Genomic DNA, 20,531 nt, shown 5'->3' on the forward strand with positions numbered 1-20,531 from the left:
AGGACACTACATAATGATCCAGGGATCAATCCAAGAAGAAGATATAACAATTATAAATATATATGCACCCAACATAGGAGCACCCCAATACATAAGGCAACTGCTAACAGCTATAAAAGAGGAAATCGACAGTAACACAATAATAGTGGGGGACTTTAACACCTCACTTACACCAATGGACAGATCATCCAAAATGAAAATAAATAAGGAAACAGAAGCTTTAAATGACACAATAGACCAGATAGATTTAATTGATATATATCGGACATTCCATCCAAAAACAGCAGATTACACGTTCTTCTCAAGTGCGCACGGAACATTCTCCAAGATAGATCACATCTTGGGTCACAAATCAAGCCTCAGTAAATTTAAGAAAATTGAAATCATATCAAGCATCTTTTCTGACCACAACGCTATGAGATTAGAAATGAATTACAGGGAAAAAAACGTAAAAAGGACAAACACATGGAGGCTAAACAATACGTTACTAAATAACCAAGAGATCACTGAAGAAATCAAAGAGGAAATCAAAAAATACCTAGAGACAAATGACAATGAAAACACGACGACCCAAAACCTATGGGATGCAGCAAAAGCAGTTCTAAGAGGGAAGTTTATAGCTATACAAGCCTACCTAAAGAAACAAGAAAAAGCTCAAGTAAACAATCTAACCTTACACTTAAAGAAACTAGAGAAAGAAGAACAAACAAAACCCAAAGTTAGCAGAAGGAAAGAAATCATAAAGATCAGAGCAGAAATAAATGAAATAGAAACAAAGAAAACAATAGCAAAGATCAATAAAACTAAAAGTTGGTTCTTTGAGAAGATAAACAAAATTGATAAACCATTAGCCAGACTCATCAAGAAAAAGAGGGAGAGGACTCAAATCAATAAAATCAGAGATGAAAGAGGAGAAGTTACAACAGACACTGCAGAGATACAAAGCATCCTAAGAGACTACTACAAGCAACTTTATGCCAATAAAATGGACAACCTGGAAGAAATGGACAAATTCTTAGAAAGGTATAACCTTCCAAGACTGAACCAGGAAGAAACAGAAAATATGAACAGACCAATCACAAGTAATGAAATTGAAACTGTGATTAAAAATCTTCCAACAAACAAAAGTCCAGGACCAGATGGCTTCACAGGTGAATTCTATCAAACATTTAGAGAAGAGCTAACACCCATCCTTCTCAAACTCTTCCAAAAAATTGCAGAGGAAGGAACACTCCCAAACTCATTCTATGAGGCCACCATCACCCTGATACCAAAACCAGACAAAGACACTACAAAAAAAGAAAATTACAGACCAATATCACTGATGAATATAGATGCAAAAATCCTCAACAAAATACTAGCAAACAGAATCCAACAACACATTAAAAGGATCATACACCACGATCAAGTGGGATTTATCCCAGGGATGCAAGGATTCTTCAATATACGCAAATCAATCAATGTGATACACCATATTAACAAATTGAAGAATAAAAACCATATGATCATCTCAATAGATGCAGAAAAAGCTTTTGACAAAATTCAACACCCATTTCTGATAAAAACTCTCCAGAAAGTGGGCATAGAGGGAACCTACCTCAACATAATAAAGGCCATATATGACAAACCCACAGCAAACATCATTCTCAATGGTGAAAAACTGAAAGCATTTCCTCTAAGATCAGGAACGAGACAAGGATGTCCACTCTCACCACTATTATTCAACATAGTTTTGGAAGTCCTAGCCACGGCAATCAGAGAAGAAAAAGAAATAAAAGGAATACAAATTGGAAAAGAAGAAGTAAAACTGTCACTGTTTGCGGATGACATGATACTATACATAGAGAATCCTAAAACTGCCACCAGAAAACTGCTAGAGCTAATTAATGAATATGGTAAAGTTGCAGGATACAAAATTAATGCACAGAAATCTCTTGCATTCCTATACACTAATGATGAAAAATCTGAAAGAGAAATTATGGAAACACTCCCATTTACCATTGCAACAAAAAGAATAAAATACCTAGGAATAAACCTACCTAGGGAGACAAAAGACCTGTATGCAGAAAACTATAAGACACTGATGAAAGAAATTAAAGATGATACCAACAGATGGAGAGATATACCATGTTCTTGGATTGGAAGAATCAACATTGTGAAAATGAGTATACTACCCAAAGCAATCTACAGATTCAATGCAATCCCTATCAAATTACCAATGGCATTTTTTACGGAGCTAGAACAAATCATCTTAAAATTTGTATGGAGACACAAAAGACCCCGAATAGGCAAAGCAGTCTTGAGGCAAAAAAATGGAGCTGGAGGAATCAGACTCCCTGACTTCAGACTATACTACAAAGCTACAGTAATCAAGACAATATGGTACTGGCACAAAAACAGAAACATAGATCAATGGAACAAGATAGAAAGCCCAGAGATTAACCCACGCACCTATGGTCAACTAATCTATGACAAAGGAGGCAAAGATATACAATGGAGAAAAGACAGTCTCTTCAATAAGTGGTGCTGAGAAAACTGGACAGCTACATGTAAAAGAATGAAATTAGAATACTCCCTAACACCATACACAAAAATAAACTCAAAATGGATTAGAGACCTAAATATAAGACTGGACACTATAAAACTCTTAGAGGAAAACATAGGAAGAACACTCTTTGACATAAATCACAGCAAGATCTTTTTTGATCCACCTCCTAGAGTAATGGAAATAAAAACAAAAATAAACAAGTGGGACCTAATGAAACTTCAAAGCTTTTGCACAGCAAAGGAAACCATAAACAAGATGAAAAGACAACCCTCAGAATGGGAGAAAATATTTGCAAATGAATCAACGGACAAAGGATTAATCTCCAAAATATATAAACAGCTCATTCAGCTCAATATCAAAGAAACAAACACCCCAATTCAAAAATGGGCAGAAGACCTAAATAGACATTTCTCCAAAGAAGACATACAGATGGCCACGAAGCACATGAAAAGATGCTCAACATCACTAATTATTAGAGAAATGCAAATCAAAACTACAATGAGGTATCACCTCACTCCTGTTAGAATGGGCATCATCAGAAAATCTACAAACAACAAATGCTGGAGAGGGTGTGGTGAAAAGGGAACCCTCTTGCACTGTTGGTGGGAATGTAAATTGATACAGCCACTATGGAGAACAATATGGAGGTTCCTTAAAAAACTAAAAATAGAATTACCATATGACCCAGCAATCCCACTACTGGGCATATACCCAGAGAAAACCGTAATTCAAAAAGACACATGCACCCGAATGTTCATTGCAGCACTATTTACAATAGCCAGGTCATGGAAGCAACCTAAATGCCCATCAACAGACGAATGGATAAAGAAGTTGTGGTACATATATACAATGGAATATTACTCAGCCATAAAAAGGAACGAAATTGAGTCATTTGTTGAGACGTGGATGGATCTAGAGACTGTCATACAGAGTGAAGTAAGTCAGAAAGAGAAAAACAAATATCGTATATTAATGCATGTATGCGGAACCTAGAAAAATGGTACAGATGAGCCAGTTTGCAGGGCAGAAGTTGAGACACAGATGTAGAGAATGGACATATGGACACCAAGGGGGGAAAACTGCGGTGGGGTGGGGATGGTGGTGTGCTGAATTGGGCGATTGGGATTGACATGTATACACTGATGTGTATAAAACTGATGCCTAATAAGAACCTGCAGTATAAAAAAACAAACAAAACAACTAATACTAAACTTTCATTGGGTTATTTGTATGGAAACATGTTATTATAAATGTTTCAGACATTACATGAAATTTCTAAAAATCTTATATTTGTATTTGTATGGAAATATGTATGGAAATATGTTAATATAAATGTTTCAGACATTACATGAAATTTCTAAAAATCATATTTGTATTTGTATGGAAATATGTATGGAAATATGTTAATATAAATGTTTCAGACATTACATGAAATTTCTAAAAATCTTATATTTGTACTTGTATGGAAATATGTATGGAAATATGTTAATATAAATGTTTCAGACATCACATGAAATTTCTAAAAATCTTATATGTTCTGGTATAATGTTATAAGTAATAATCCTATTTATTACTTTAAAATGTATATCTCAGAAATAACTAATTTTCTTGTCAACTGCATTATTATGAACTGTCATCAAATCTTTAACCGGGGTCATTTTTAAGTCTTTTGTCATTTACAGACAGTTCTGGGTGTACTCTGATGATTTTGCAAATATGTTCCTATAAAAGGGTTTCATCTTCAAGAAATACATGGAAAAGACTCTGACAAGTACAGGTTTCTGGTAACGGACTGTACTGCTGAACTGAATGAATAAGCATTTTCAGAACTCTAATGAAAAACTGATGAACTCATAAAAGTGCTAACAAAAGATCAAGATGAAAAAAAAAAATTAATTACATGGGACTGAGTGAACTGATGAGGATGAGTATAATTTTTGTGACTTTCTGTCTGAATTTAAAAAAAAAAAAAAAAAATTCCACAAGGACTCAGAGGCAAAGAATATACAAATCAATTTTCACTGCAAAGTAAAGGAGCTGTTACAGTGGAGGATTACTGGACTGAATGTCAATACTATGACATAGTATGAGTGTGTTTCATGTTTGGTAATTGCAATCATTGTTGCTTTTGTTGTGGTCATCCATGTACAATGCTTGGTGTCAGTCGATTTATCTCTTGTAAAAATAAAATACAGTGTGTGTGTGTGTGAAAAAAAAACAAAAAACAAAAAACAAAAAACAAAAAAAAAAAAAAAAAAAAAAGAATATCTACAAAAAATCTACAGCTACCATTACAGTCAATGGTGAAAAACTCAAAATTTACCACTAGGGTCAGGTACAAACAAGCAAAGATGTCCCACCTCAACAATCCTTTTCAGTATTGTACTGGAAATCCTTGAAAATGCATTGACAAGAAAAGCAAATTAAAGATATACAGATTGGGAAGGAAGAAATAAAACTCTTTGTTTGTGAAGGACATGACTGTCTATGTAAAAATTTGAAAGAATTATCAAAAATACTCCTGGAACTAAATAAGCAATTACAGCAATTAACACAAGGTTAATACACAAATATCAATTGTTTTCCTATATAATAAAAATAAACAAGTGCAATTGTAAATTTAAAACACATCATTTAAATTAGTATTCCCCATAATGAAATACTTAGATATAAATCTAACAAAATATGTACAAGAGCCATACAAAAAAACTAAAAAACTCTGATGAATGAAATTAAAAAACTAAATAAATGTAGAGATATTCCATGTTAATGCATAGGCAGACTCAACAGTGTTAAGAAGTCAGTTCACCCCAACTTGATCTATAAGTTCAATTTATCCCCTATCAATATCCCAGCAAGTTATTTTGGGGATACTGACAAAGTAATTCCAAAGGAGAGGCAAAAGATCCAGAAGAGCCAACACCATATTGAAGAAAAACAAAGATGGAGAGCTGACCACACTCAACATCAAGACATACTACTAAGTTACAGTATTTAAAACAGTGTGGTATTGGCAAAAGAACGGACAAATAGATCAAAGACAGTCTTTTCAACAAATGAGGCTGGAACAACTAGACATCTACATGCAAAAAAACTGAAGCTAGACACAGACTTTACACCTTTCACAAAAATTAATTCAAAAAGAATCACAGACCTAATTGTAAAACGCAAAACTACAAAACTCCCAGAATATAATAACATAGGTGAAAACCTAGATGACCTTGGGTATGGCAATGACTTTTTAGATATAACACCAAAGGCATGATCCATGAAATAAAGAACTGATAAGCTGGACTTCATTAAAATTAAAACTTCTGCTCTGTGAAAGACAATGTCAAAAGTGAGAAGACAAGACACAGACCAGGAGAAAGTTTTGCAAAAGACACACCTGATCAAGGGCTGTTATCCAAAATACTATTGAAAAAACCTGAAAACTCAATAGTAAGAAAATGAACCTGATTTAAAATATATCACAGACCTTAATGGACATCTCACCAAAGAAGATATACAATGGCAAATAAGCATATGAAAGATGCTCATCACCTGTCATCAGAGAAATGTAAATTAAAACAACAGTGAGCTAGTTCTACAAACCTATTACAACGACCAAAATCGTGACCACTGACAACACCAACTATTCGTGAGGATGTGAAGTAACAGGAACTCTCATGCATTGCTGGTGGGAATGCAAAACAGTACAGCCACTCTGGAATCCAGTTTGGTAGTTTCTTACAAAATAAAATATATTCTTATTAAAAGATCCAGCAATCACATTCCTTGGTATTTACCCAAAGGAGTTGATAACTTACATCCACACAAAAACCTGCACATGGATGTTTATAGTGGCTTTATTTTATTTTATTTTATTTTTATTTATTTATTTTTAACATCTTTATTGGAGTATAATTGCTTTACAATGGTGTGTTAGTTTCTGCTTTATAACAAAGTGAATCAGCTGTACATATACATATATCCTCGTACCTCCTCCCTCTTGCATCTCCCTCCCTCCCACCCTCCCTATCCCACCACTCTAGGAGGTCACAAAGCTCCAAGCTGATCTCCCTGTGCTATGTGGCTGCTTCCCACTAGCTATCTATTTTACATGTGGTAGTATGTATAAGTCCATGCCACTCTCTCACTTCGGCCCAGCTTACCCTTCCCCCTCCCCGTATCCTCAAGTCCATTCTCTAGTAGGTCTGCATCTTTATTCCTGTCTTGCCCCTAGGTTCTTCAAGACCCTTTTTTTGTTTTTAGATTCCATATATATGTGTTACCATACTGTATTTGTTTTTCTCTTTCTGACTTACTTCACTCAGTATGACAGACTCTAGGTCCATCCACCTCACTACAAATAACTCAGTTTTGTTTCTTTTTATGACTGAGTAATATTCCATTGTATATATGTGTCGCATCTTCTTTATCCATTCATCTGTCGATGGACACTTAGGTTGCTTCCATGTCCTGGTTATTGTAAATAGAGCTGCGATGAACATCGTGGTACATGACTCTTTTTGAATTACGGTTTTCTCAGGGTATATGTCCAGTAGTGGGATTGCTGTGTCGCCTGGCAGTTCTATTTTTAGTTTTTTAAGGAACCTCCATACTGTTCTCCATAGTGGCTGCATCAATTTACATTCCCACCAACAGTGCAAGAGGGTTCCCTTTTCTCCACACACTCTCCAGCATTTACTGTTTGTAGATTTTTTCATGATGGCCATTCTGACTGGTGTGAGGTAATACCTCATTGTAGTTTTGATCTGCATCTCTCTAATGATTAGTGATGTTGAGCATTCTTTCACATGTTTGTTGGCAATCTGCATATACTCTTTGGAGAAATGTCTATTTAGGTCTTCTGCCCATTTTTGGATTGGGTTGTTTGTGTTTTTTTGTTTGTTTTTTTTTGTTTTTTTAAATCTAGACTTAAAATTTTTTTTTTTTTTAAGAAATTCACGTTCTTTCTTTCTTTATTTATTTATTTATGACTGTGTTGAGTCTTCGTTTCTGTGCGAGGGCTTTCTCTAGTTGCGGCAAGTGGGGACCACTCTTCATCACGGTGCGCGGGCCTCTCACCATCGCGGCCTCTCTTGTTGCGGAGCACAGGCTCCAGACGCGCAGGCTCAGTAATTGTGGCTCACGGGCCCAGTTGCTCCGTGGCATGTGGGATCTTCCCAGACCAGGGCTCGAACCCGTGTCCCCTGCATTGGCAGGCTGATTCTCAACCACTGCGCCACCAGGGAAGCCCCATGGGTTGTTTGTTTTTTGATATTGAGCTGCATGAGCTGCTTGTAAATTTTGGAGATTAATCCTTTGTCAGTAGCTTCATTTGCAAATATTTTCTCCCATTCCGAGGGCTGTCTTTTTGATGGTTTCCTTTGCTGTGCAAAAGCTTTTAGGTTTCATTAGGTCCCATTTGTTTATTTTTTATTTCCATTTCTCTAGGAGGTGGGTCAAAAAGATCTTGCATTGATTTATGTCATAGAGTGTTCTGCCTATGTTTTCCTCTAAGAGTTTGATAGTGTCTGGCCTTACATTTAGGTCTTTAATCCATTTTGAGTGTATTTTTGTGTATGGTGTTAGGGAGTGTTCTAATTTCATTCTTTTACATGTAGCTGTCCAGCTTTCCCAGGACCACTTACTGAAGAGGCTGTCTTTTCTCCATTGTATATTCTTGCCTCCTTTATCAAAAATAAGGTGACCATATGTGTGTGCGTTTATCTCTGGGCTTTCTATCCTGTTCCATTGATCTATATTTCTGTTTTTGTGCCAGTACCATACTGTCTTGATTACTGTAGCTTTGTATTATAGTCTGAAGTCAGGGAGCCTGATTCATCAGCTCCATTTTTCTTTCTCAAGATTGCTTTGGCTATTCGGGGTCTTTTGTGTTTCCATACAAATTGTGAAATTTTTTGTTCTAGTTCTGTGAAAAATGCCATTGGTAATTTGATAGGGATTGCACTGAATCTGTAGATTGCTTTGGGTAGTATAGTCATTTTCACAATGTTGATTCTTCCAATCCAAGAACATGGTATATCTCTCCATCTGTTGGTATCATCTTTAATTTCTTTCATCAGTGTCTTATAATTTTCTGCATACAGGTCTTTTGTCTCCCTAGGTAGGTTTATTCCTAGGTATTTTATTCTTTTTTTTGCAATGGTAAATGGGAGTGTTTCCTTACTTTCTCTTTCAGATTTTTCATCATTGGTGTATAGGAATGCAAGAGATTTCTGTGCATTAATTTTGTATCCTGCAAGTTTACCAAATTCATTGATTAGCTCTAATAGTTTTCTGGTAGAGTCTTTAGTATTCTCTATGCATAGTATCATGTCATCTGCAAACAGTGACAGCTTTACTTCTTCTTTTCCGATTTGGATTCCTTTTATTTCTTTTTCTTCTCTGATTGCTGTGGCTAAAACTTCCAAAACTATGTTGAATAACAGTGGTGAGAGTGGGCAACCTTGTCTTGTTCCTGATCTTAGTGGAAATGGTTTCAGTTTTTCACCATTGAGAACGATGTTGGCTGTGGGTTCATCATATATGGCCTTTATTATGTGGAGGTAAGTTCTCTCTATGCGTACTTTCTGGAGGGCTTGCCAATATTTGGAAGCAATCAAGATACTTATCAGTACGTGAATGGATAAACTGTGGTACATCCAGACAATAGAATATTTTTCAGTGCTAAAAAGAAATGAGCTATCAAGTCATGAAAACACATGGTGGAATCTTAAATGTATATTAGTAAGTAAGAAAAACCAATCTGAAATGGCTACTTATTGTATGATTCCAACTATATGACATTCTGGAAAGGCAAAACTATGGAGTAAAAGATCAGTGGTTGCCATGGTTTGGGGAGTGGGGAGAGGAATGAATAGGCAGAGTATAGAGGATTTTTAGGGAAGTTAAAATACTCTGTATGATACCATAATGATGGACATATGCCATTATACATTTGTTCAAAATAAAGGCATGTACACAACATCAAGAGTGAACCATAATGTAAACTATAGACCTTGAGTGATTATGATGTGGCAATGTACGTTCATCGATTGTACCAAATGTACCACTCTGCTGGGGTATGTTGATAATGGGTGAGGCTATGCATGTGTGGAAGCATGGGGATATGGGAAATCTCTGTCCTTCAACTCAATTTTGCTGTGACCCTAATACTGCCCTAAAAAAACTAAGTCTTAAAAATCATCCCTAATATGGTTATTTTGAATTTTTGAACCTGACTCAATCTTTGTTGGTCAGAGTATATGTGTAGTTAGTATCCGACTGACTAGTTTATTCCAAGACCAGCATCAGAAGACCTTGTCCCCGAAGTCTACACAGCTACCTAAAAGCTAGGCTGCTTTGGGCAAATCACTTCACCCCAAAATGAGTGTATTAATAACAACCACACAGAATCATAAACACTAAATCAATTAACATGTATAGAGTCCAGCATATAATAGGCTTGCTGAAAACTCTGTCTTCCTTTCTACTGCCTTCCTTCTTTTCTAGTAAGTTTCCACTTAGTTCTAATACCATCATTTTAACCTGGAACCAGAGTGGCTTGATATTTTACTTTTCTACCAAAATTCCAATATGTTCAAGCAAAAATCCTCCAAATTCCTGCAGCTTGAACAGAAATCTTCTACTGAATGTTAAGAAGTACTTAACATCTGATGAAAGCTTTCAAGATTTTTTTTTTGTTACAATATCACATTCTCCAGACAATACTGGATGATTTTCTGTTCACACCATAACTGAACACATATTACCCTTTTATTGATTTATCTCCCATCACTATCAGCTAATTTTATCCTCAGACTTGGCTAATCATGTCTTTTCTGAATGGAACAGTTATTGGGATTGAAGGTATGGAAATATTGGGGCAAATCATCTGTAATAGCTGGAATATTCCAGAAACTGCTAGATATTTTGATTGTTCAGTGTTGTTTCTAGTTTAAGACTGCCTAAAACTTATCAGACATTTTACAGATGCATTTGAAAAAAACATAATTCTGAAAGTCTACTTCTAAGGCTATAAAAAGTTATTTTTCAGATCTAGCTCGTAGGTGGTATGGCTCTAATTAATTTCTGGAAGACATGTATTAAGGACTAATTTCAGGCCAGGATCAACAAATACACAAAATTTTCTGCAAGAAAAACATGATGCCCTGACTGAGAAAATTATATAGATTTTCATTAATTAGACAATGAAAGACAGTGGGTCATTGCAAAGGTAGAAACTACAAACATGAATTACTACAAACCTGCATTATCTAAGGACTATCTAGAAATTTATTTTTAATTCATTACCACTCTGACACAGATACACCTGTATACATCTAGAAATTTAATGCCCTATATATTCAACTCAGAGATTAGCAGACGTGTTTAGTAAAGGGGAATATTTCCTAGATGGAGTAATTTCTTTCTGTTGCTTCCTTCTAGTTATCTCTCAGCTACCATACAGCAGTTAAAGGACCTGATGAACAATTTCTTCAATTTGGCTTGATCTAGCCAGAAAGACACTTCGCTTTGGGTTGGCAATTTGGGTTGGCAAAGCAAGTATAGTGGAGTCACATCAAATTTGCACTTAACCTACATATTGTAGTTTATGACATCAGGAAAATTTAGAATAAACAGTTCAATGCAATATCCTTCTTAATAAACGAGTGCCTCAGGTTAGTGAAGCAATATGTCTGAAGAATTAAAGTAGGTTGTGACAGCTATGGGACAAATACATGAATGATACCAAGGGTTTCCTGTCAACTGAATAAATAAAAACATTAAGTGGCCAAATCAGTGCATGATGTCTTCACTGATAGTCTCAATGAAAAAAAGTTAATTGATGGCCATAGAGAAACACATGTTAATGAAAAATTAAAGCAAATTATTAATGACATCTATAATATTGTTATATATGCTAAACCATGTATATAATCACATACCTTATATTTCTAAAATAATTTTGAGGTTAATTTTTACTATACATAACTTTTATTATACTGATTTTGAAACATATAAGATATGAACATCCCATTGAATAACCCATGGGAAGGGACACAGGCACAATATACCAAGTTAGTCGGAGAGCTGGACTCAGTATGGGAAGAAAATCCTGGTCTCTCAGTACAGAAACATTTACTGGCAGACAATCTACATGTCCTAAATTTAAATAGCACAAGACAAAGTCTTCAGTGAAGACAGTGCTACTACAGGGCTTGGACAGAGAATACAGACTCTGTATTTTACAGATACTTGTATGACCAAAAGTCTTTAATAACAAAAACGCCAAAGATGGAAGAGGTGCGGATGTGATGTGTGATGGACAGAAGTAGCCTGTTAAAGTGGTCCCCCGGGGTGTGATAAAACGGAGTTGACTTTGATAGTCTCTATGCCACGTGGCTGGGAGTGGCTATTTGTCATCTCTCTCATGTAGGAATGGATTAGACGCATATGAGCAGTTGTTTTTGCAGCACTGTGGTCTACTAATTGCTTGGTACTCTGGAATCTAATAATTTGCAGGCCTAATGTAGGTACTCCCTTTTCTTACATTGGTAAGTGTGCAAGGGCACTTCCCAGCATCCCTTCTTCCTACCAGAGACAGAACTATTATACGTTAGATATGTAGGATGAGACTGAACCAAGCACCGCTCTCTCTTCTGGTGATCCAGGTAGTTTAAGGTTGGTGATAGAAAAAAGTAGACACGAGTGTTAATTAGCTACATTGAGCCCCATTTCTCTTCTATTCAGGCTGGACCTCTGAAGAAAAGTGATTTTCTTCTGATTTATCAGAAGGAGTGACTTTTTTGAAAAGACTAACATAGCTTAAATTAAACTCTATCAATATTAAATCGATAAAATTCAGGCTCATTACCCTTTTCATAACTAAGAAGAACACAGAGATACAAACCTTGAATTTTCTTCTCACTTCTGCTATTTTCTGTTCTAATTCCTCTGTTTTAAATCTGGTTAGGTGGAAAATGGCACCAATGTTATAAGCTTCCTTGTATAGTTGTTTAAGAACATCTTCATTTTTTGACCTCAGGTGCAACGAAGATTGGATTTCAGACTCGAGCTCTGATTTTTTCCTTATGCTGTTAAAAAAATAAAGCAAAAACACTGATATGATTATTCCAAAACAGTATACATTTAATAATAGTAAAAAAGGAACAAGGTAATATTTTATGTTGTCAAAAATGCAAAATAACCAGATACTTAATCAAAACTTGAATAGAGAAAATATATCCCAAAATTCCATTTATTTTTCTGCTTCTCCTGATGGCTACCTCTAATCGTTATGCTGTGTTCAATTTTAGGAGAATAAGCGTATTAATAAGAAAGGCCTGGGGAGCCAAGAGGCTCAAATTTCAGAGCACTCATTTCCTTCTACAGCAACCCATCCTTTCTAATCTTATATAACATTGCTACTAAAAATAATAAAATATAAGAAAACATAAATATATTTATATATTTTATATATATTTATATATATATAAAAAATAAAATATAAGAAACACTCAGCCCATGAAAAAGAGAAACAAAACTCAACAAAGGAAAACTAATAACTAAAACAAAACTCTCAAAAAGAGAACCAATAGCTAAGGCAAAAGAGTTAATAGAGGAAAAAAAGTAAGGCATTATTATCATTATAAAATTTTCAAAAACACAGAGAAATATTTACTAGGCTCTATGGCAAATTAGTTGTTTCTTGTCCAGATTGGGTAACACCTTTGTTCCAAATACATATCGAGGCATACGATATAAGAATAAAATACTAAAAAGACATAGCTACAGTCACAAATGAGGTAACCATGCCTGTAGAATAGAAATGGAACTGGAAAGCAAAGCAGGAGTTGAGGAGAAGCAGGAAGAAACTAGCTGAAGGTATTCCACCAGACGGGTTACCAGGTCAAGGTTCACTACATCACAGCCGGGGTTTGTGTGAGTTGCACTCGTTTGTGAAAGAACCAACTCAGTTACAGAGGCTATAGGTTCATAGAGAGCTAGGGCATTGGGAAGAGAAGACTCAAAGATCAAGAACTCAACCAATGGGTAAAGAAGGAATCAGAAGGGAAATCAAAAAATATCTTGAAACAAATAAAAATGAAAACACAAAATACTAAAACTTACGGGATTCAGCAAAAAGAGTTTTAAGGTAGAAGTTTATAATGATAAATGCTTACATTAAGAAATAAAGATCTCAAATAAACCACCTAACTTTATACCTCAAGAACTAGAAAAATAAGAAGAAACTAAGCCTAATGTTAGGAGAAGAAAAGAAAAAACAACAATCAGAGCAAAACAAGTGAAATAAGCCAAAAACAACAGAAGAGATCATCAACAGAAAGAGGTGTGTTTTTTAAAATATATAAAAATTGGTAAATCTTTAGCTACACTAAGTAAAAAAGAGAGAACTCAAACAAAATCAGAAATGAAAGGGGTCACATTACAACCTATACCATAAATATAGAAAGAATCAAAGAGACTTATGAACAATTGTATGCCAAAATTTGGGTAACCTAGAAGAAACGTATACATTCCTAGAAATGTATAACCTGCTGAATCATGAAGAAATAGAAAATATGAACAGACCAATAATAAGAAAATTGAATCAGTAATTAAAAACTTCCAATGAAAAAAAGTTATGACCTGATGGCTTTACTGATGAATTCTAACAAACATTTGAAGAAGAATTAACATGAACCTTTTTCAAACTCTTTCCACAAATTGTAGAGGAGAGAACACTTACAAACTTATTTAATGAGGCCAGCATTACCTTGATACTGAAGCCAGAAAAACACACTACAAGAAAAGAAAATTACAGGCCAATATCTCTGATGAACACAGATGCAAAAATCTTCAATCAGAATTCAACAGCACATTAAAAAGATCATATACGATGATCAAGTGGGATTCATTCCTGGGATGCTAAGATGGTTCACATATGTAAATAAATAAATGCAATACACCACTTTAACAGAATTAAGGATAAAAACCATATGATCATCTCAATAGGTGCAGAAAAAGCATGTGACAAAATTCAACATCCATTTATGATCAAAACTCTCCACAAAGTGAGTACAGAGGGAATCTACCTCAACATAATCAAGGCCATATATGACGAGCCCTCAGCTAACATCATACTCAATGGTGAAAAGCTGAAGGCTTTTCCTCTAAGATCAGCAACAAGACAAGTGTGCCAACTCTTACCACTTCTATTCAACATAGTACTGGAAGTTTTAGCCAGAGAATTTAGGTAAGAAAAAGAAGTATGCAAATAAGAAAGGAATAATTAAAATTTTCTGTTGGCAGATGACATGGTCTTATATAGAAAATCCTTAAAACTCTACCAAAAAATGTATAATTAAATGAATTCAGTAAACTTGCAAGATACAAAATCAATACATAAAAATCTGTTGCATTTCTATAAACTAACAATGAACTACCTGCAAAAGACATAAAGAAAACAATCCAATTTATAATAGCATCAACAATAATAAAGTACTCAAGAATAAATTTAACCAAGGAGGTGAAAATTCTGTATATTGACAACTATAAGACATTGTTGAAAGAAATTAAGGAAGAAAAATAAATGGTTAAGATATCCTGTGTTCATGGATTAGAAAAATTAATAATGTTAAAAAGGTCATACTACACAAAGTGATCTACAGATTCAATGCAATCTCTATCAAAATTCTAATCACATTTTTCACAGATACAGGAAAAAAAATCCTAATTCATATGGAACCAAAAAGGGTCCAAAGTGGCTAAAGTAATCTTGAGAAAGAAGGACAAAACTGGAGGTATAACACTTCTTATTTCAAATTATACTACAAAGCTTAGTAATCAAAACAGTATGGTACTGGCATAAAAACAGACACATAGGCCAATGCAACAGAATCAACGGCCCAGGAATAAACCCAAGTATATAGAGTAAACTAATCTTTGACAAGGGTGCCAGCAACACACAGTGGGGAAAAGATCATCTCGTCAATACATAAATATCCAGGGAAAACTGGATAGTCACATGCAAAAACAAAAACTGTACTCCTATCTTGCACCACTCACAAAAATTAACTTGAAATGGATTAAAGACTTAAATGCAAGAATTAAAACTGTAAAACTCCTAGAAGGAAACACAGAGAAAAATCTCCTTGACATTGGTTTTGGCAATTATATTTGGCATATGACACCAAAAGCACAGGAAACAAATGCAAAAATCAACACGTAGAACTATATCAAACTAAAAATCTTCTGCACACAAAAGAAATAATTAATAAATTGAAAAGGCAACCTACAGAATGAGAGAAAATATTTGCAAACCATTTATGTAATAATGGGTTAATGTACAAAATGTGTAAGGAATTTATATAACTCAACAGGTAAAAACAAAATAACCCAATTATAAAAATGGGGAAATGACCTGAGTAGACGTTTTTCCAAAGAAGACATAAAAATGGCTAACAAGTACATGAAAAGGTGCTCAACATTAATAATCACCAAGGAAATGCAAATCAATGACACAGTGAGGTATCACTTCTCACCAGTTAAGATGGCTTTTATCAAAAAGACAAGAGACAGAAAATGCTCACAAGGTAAGTGGAGAAAAGGTAATCCTTGTATACTGTTCGTGGGAATGTAAATTGGTACAGCCATTATGAAGCACAGTATAAAGGTTCCTCAAAAAAAAAAAAGACAAAAAACACAACTACCATATGATCCAGCAATCCCACTTCTGGTTATATATATGAGGAAACAAAATCAGTTTCTCAAAGAGATGTCTGCAGCATCTGTCTATCCCATGTTCACTGCAGCATCATTCACAATAGTAAGATATGGAAACTACTTAAGTGTCTGTCAATGGATGAATCAACAAAGAAGTTCTGAGATCACTATATATATTGATATATAGTGAAATATTATTCAAGCATGAGAAAGAAGGGAATCCTGCCATTTGCAATAAGATGGATGAATCTAGAGGGCATTATGCCAAGTGAAATAAGCCAGACAAAGAAAGACAAATGCTGTATGATTTCATTTATATGAGGAATCTAAAGAAGAAAAAAACAGAAGTCATAGAAATACAGAGCAGAATGGTGGTTACTAAGGGCTGACAGGTGGTGAAAATGGGGGAGATAGGGTTAAAGGTACAAGCCTTCAGTTATAAGATGAATAAGCTCTGAGGATCTAATGTACAGTATGATGACTGTAGTTAATAATACTGTATCACTTACTTGAAATTTGCCCAGAGTGTAGACCTTAAGACCTCACCACAAAATTTTTAAAAAAGTAACTATGTGAGGTTACTGATGTGTGGTAATTATTTCACAAAGTTTGTCAAATCATTACATTTCACATTTTTAATATACAGAATTTTGACAATTATACCTCAAAAAAACTGAAAATTTTTTGAAGAAAATAACAGATGGGGGTGTATGTAACAAAATTATACCTGAAAAATTTCCAGTACTGAAAACCAACATGGGTCATTAAATTGAAAAGTCCCACTAAGTGGGACTTTTCAATTTAATGACCCATGTTGGCTTAGTGGTAAACTGGATATATTACACACATAGAAACACACACACACATACCCCTAGACATGGAATTGTGAAATTTCAGAACTCTGAAATAGGAAGAGAAAATTCTAAAGTTCCCAGAGAGAAAATATAGATTACTAACAAAAAAATGATATCCAAATGCCATCAGATGTCTTATCAAGCAAAACTAAATAAAATATGGATAAGTTTAGAGATTTAATGTACAACATGATGACTATAATAATAGTAATTAATAATATTGTAGTAAATACTGGAAATTTGCTAAGATAGTATATTTCAGGTGCTCTCATCACACACCCACATAAAAGGTAACTGCGTGAGATATGTTAATTAGCTTGATTGAGGTAATCATTTCACTATGAATATTCAAATCACCATGATGTACACGTTAAGTATGTACAATAGTTTAAAAACTAAATGAAAGAAAAACTGAAAAATATCTTCAAATTAATGAGAAAAAATGACTTTGGATCTAGAATATGATACTTCGAGAAAATCCTTGTTTGAATGGGTTGAATAGAAAATGAAGTGTGAGTTCATGGAAACAGGAGTGTTTATTTGCATAAGATTTGTTATAAAGAACAGAAGGACAGAGTTGGGATGCAGGGCTCTGTTTTACCTTGTGTTTGCTTCTTTCCAAGCTGAGCAATATTAGGCAATGTTCATACGCTATTGAAAGAGAGAAATAACAGTGATTCACGGGAAAGAGGAGAAAATTGCAGGTGCAAAGCCTCTGTGTAAGAGACAACAGCATCTACTTGGCAAGTTCATGGGTAATGAGCAGAAGGGCCTTCCATTATTATATCAGAATGTGTGAAGACAGATGCAAATAGACTGGTAAGAGAAAAAGGTAATTCTCATTTAATTGCATCTGTGTTCTCTATGATTTATATGGGAAGATTATTAGTTTAAAGTGAGAGTGATGTGGGCATTAGGATTGAAGAGAGTAAGAAGATATGAAACAGTTGTCAGAAAAACTGAACTGTCTAGACATTTCTTGATAGTGCTGAATGTCACCTGAGACTTATAGCCATAAAATTTAAGTTCTACTCAGGGGCAAATGTATTCCAATGTTAATGAAGCTTAAATATGAGGGCCTCTAACTGATCCCCAGCCCTTATACAGTCCTTTGAGTGTTCCTAACAGTGTTTTCACATGGCCATATGTTTTTGTAAAGTTTGCAAAAATGAGACATTTTAACCACAATTTATTAAGACTATTTTCTTTTTCTAATATAATGTATCTTCTGTCAAGTGACATTAAAATGGCTGTGGGCATTCTGTATTCATGATCTTATGTTCTTTTTTTCATAAAGAGACCTCACATTCTATAACCTTTAAGGCCCATCAAACCAGGATCCCCCCATGATGACAGAAATTAGTGCACTCATGTTTTCCTTTAGCCACAATCAGAGGTTAGGATACTGGCTTAATTCAATGATAGGGCTTTTCAAGTCGTAGAAACAAGGTTTTGAAAGTTATTTAAATGAATGCTTATTTTGATCAAATATAAGTAGGTTCTGTAAGAAAGGAAGGAAGGACAAGAAGGGGAATATACAAATATAGTAGGCATGATAGATTGGTCATCTTAAAGGGTCAAATAATTGTTAGAGTAACAGTACTAGGAGAGTAAGTAAGCTGGAGAGAGAGGTGTTGGTTGTCAGAGAGTGGACTCTTAAAATTGAGATCGGCAGGTAACTCCAGTATTGGAAATGACAAGATATAGGTAAAACTGTCATAGAGGGTGGTTGGTGTGAGGTGGAAGACAAGATTGTTAGGAATGTGTAGGTCTAAGAACTAAGAATCCAAGTTCTTGCATGTACTGAATACACACCAAATTCAGGTTTTGATCGCTTCTGAAGAGGGAGAGAATAGAAATAGGAAGGGTGATTTATTTGCAAGATTTTAATTCCTTTTTAAGAAAAGTCTAAACTAGGCTAACACATTGCTGAGTAGTTATTTTGAATGGTGCATATACCATTTTCTCTTTTAATATCTGTGAAATTAAAAAATAAAAGCAAAATAGTTTAAGAATTTTCATTCAAATGTTTGCTGTCAAAGGTTTACTGTTTTTTTAAAAAAAAAAAATCATAGTCTATATCTATACTCCTATGAAGTAACTCAAATTAATAGGCTGGTAAGATATAGCTAAATAAATATAAAAACACAGTACCCTGTGGATTCATTCTAAGTATTCCAGGCTATTTAACAACTTCAATAATACTCTAATTGCCATCTCTACAAATAAATCACCATCCTGTTAACTCTTGATAAACACATTTCATAAAATATACCAGTATGTCTTTATGGTGTTCAATAGGTTTTTTGCTCATTTCCCTCGATTATCAACCCCATCTTTGGATCACTGCAGTTACAATAGCATGGTCTTGCTTGAGGTATAGCAGAGCATTAGAAGTAGATATTCAGAATATTTTACAGAGCTTAAATGTAAGAAAATGGCTATATAGAAATTCATACCACACAGTTAACTTCAGCAAACTAAATTCAAACTAATCAATATCAAATCATTTTAAACAAGTTCATTTTCCTTGACTTAGGTTGCTTAAGCCTGCCTATCATGTGAATAAGCAATCAAGTGAAATTATTTGCTCAAGTCAAATGTCCCAAATGTAAAAGGTCCATTGCAAATGGATGTTGGCTTATTTAAAAGACAAAATTATTAAATTATACACTGCTCCTGCAAGGTAAGTAATCATATATCCTGCAAATATTTGTTATGCACATAGTACTGAACAAATTTTAAGTATGGCATCTTTTTTTTAACGTTGCCATTTTTAAAATGAACTATATATGAATAGATCATATACTGAATTAATTATGTAATTTATTCAAATAGTATAACCATTGGGACTGGCATCAAATGGTGAGATGGTGGATATAACAGTACAAACTGGGGGAAGTTTCATAGGGGTATTCACTAGATGTATGAGTGCCAATGATTTGCTTTAAGAATTTTCTTACTATTATTTGTGGACTTAAGGAAATAAAAAGAAGCTGGGACTAAGGGGAAGGTGATTCACATAAATGGTCGAATAAAAAAGAAAAAACAAAGAAGAGTGTAAAAACAACAGAACTCTTTTGAGAAAAGCAATGGCTATAGCCAAATAAAGAGATGGAGAATTGAATAAAGCAATAAGCTTTTGACTTTTTTTTTTTGAAGTAGTTAGTAAATGTGTCCAGATCCTGCTGTAACACGTCAGAAATAGGAACCAAGACTTGCCAGTGGAAGAGGAGAGGCAATGTTACTAAGCAGAAAGAACATAAATTTTGGAGTCAGATAGACCTACATTCAAATCCTGATTGCTCCTTATGTAATTGGGGGGATAGTTCCACACACAATTTCCTCATGTAAAATTTGCTTAATAATACCTACCATCAAGGTGTTATAAAGATTAAATTAAAATAAATTAA

The 20,531-nt window shown here is 34.4% G+C and overlaps 1 protein-coding gene across 1 annotated transcript in view; it reads right to left on the bottom strand.

The window, feature by feature from the left end:
* The window catches only part of CCDC178 (coiled-coil domain containing 178), a 355,393-nt gene that overhangs the window by 246,598 nt on the left and 88,264 nt on the right, over positions 1-20,531 (bottom strand). The window contains exon 12 of the mRNA XM_059893788.1: positions 12,450-12,633. Coding sequence (XP_059749771.1) covers positions 12,450-12,633 — 184 coding nt within the window. The remainder of the gene's footprint in view (positions 1-12,449; positions 12,634-20,531) is intronic.

The sequence above is a fragment of the Balaenoptera ricei genome, chromosome 14 (genome assembly GCF_028023285.1).
Source record: "Balaenoptera ricei isolate mBalRic1 chromosome 14, mBalRic1.hap2, whole genome shotgun sequence".
Taxonomy (NCBI): Eukaryota; Metazoa; Chordata; class Mammalia; order Artiodactyla; family Balaenopteridae; genus Balaenoptera; species Balaenoptera ricei.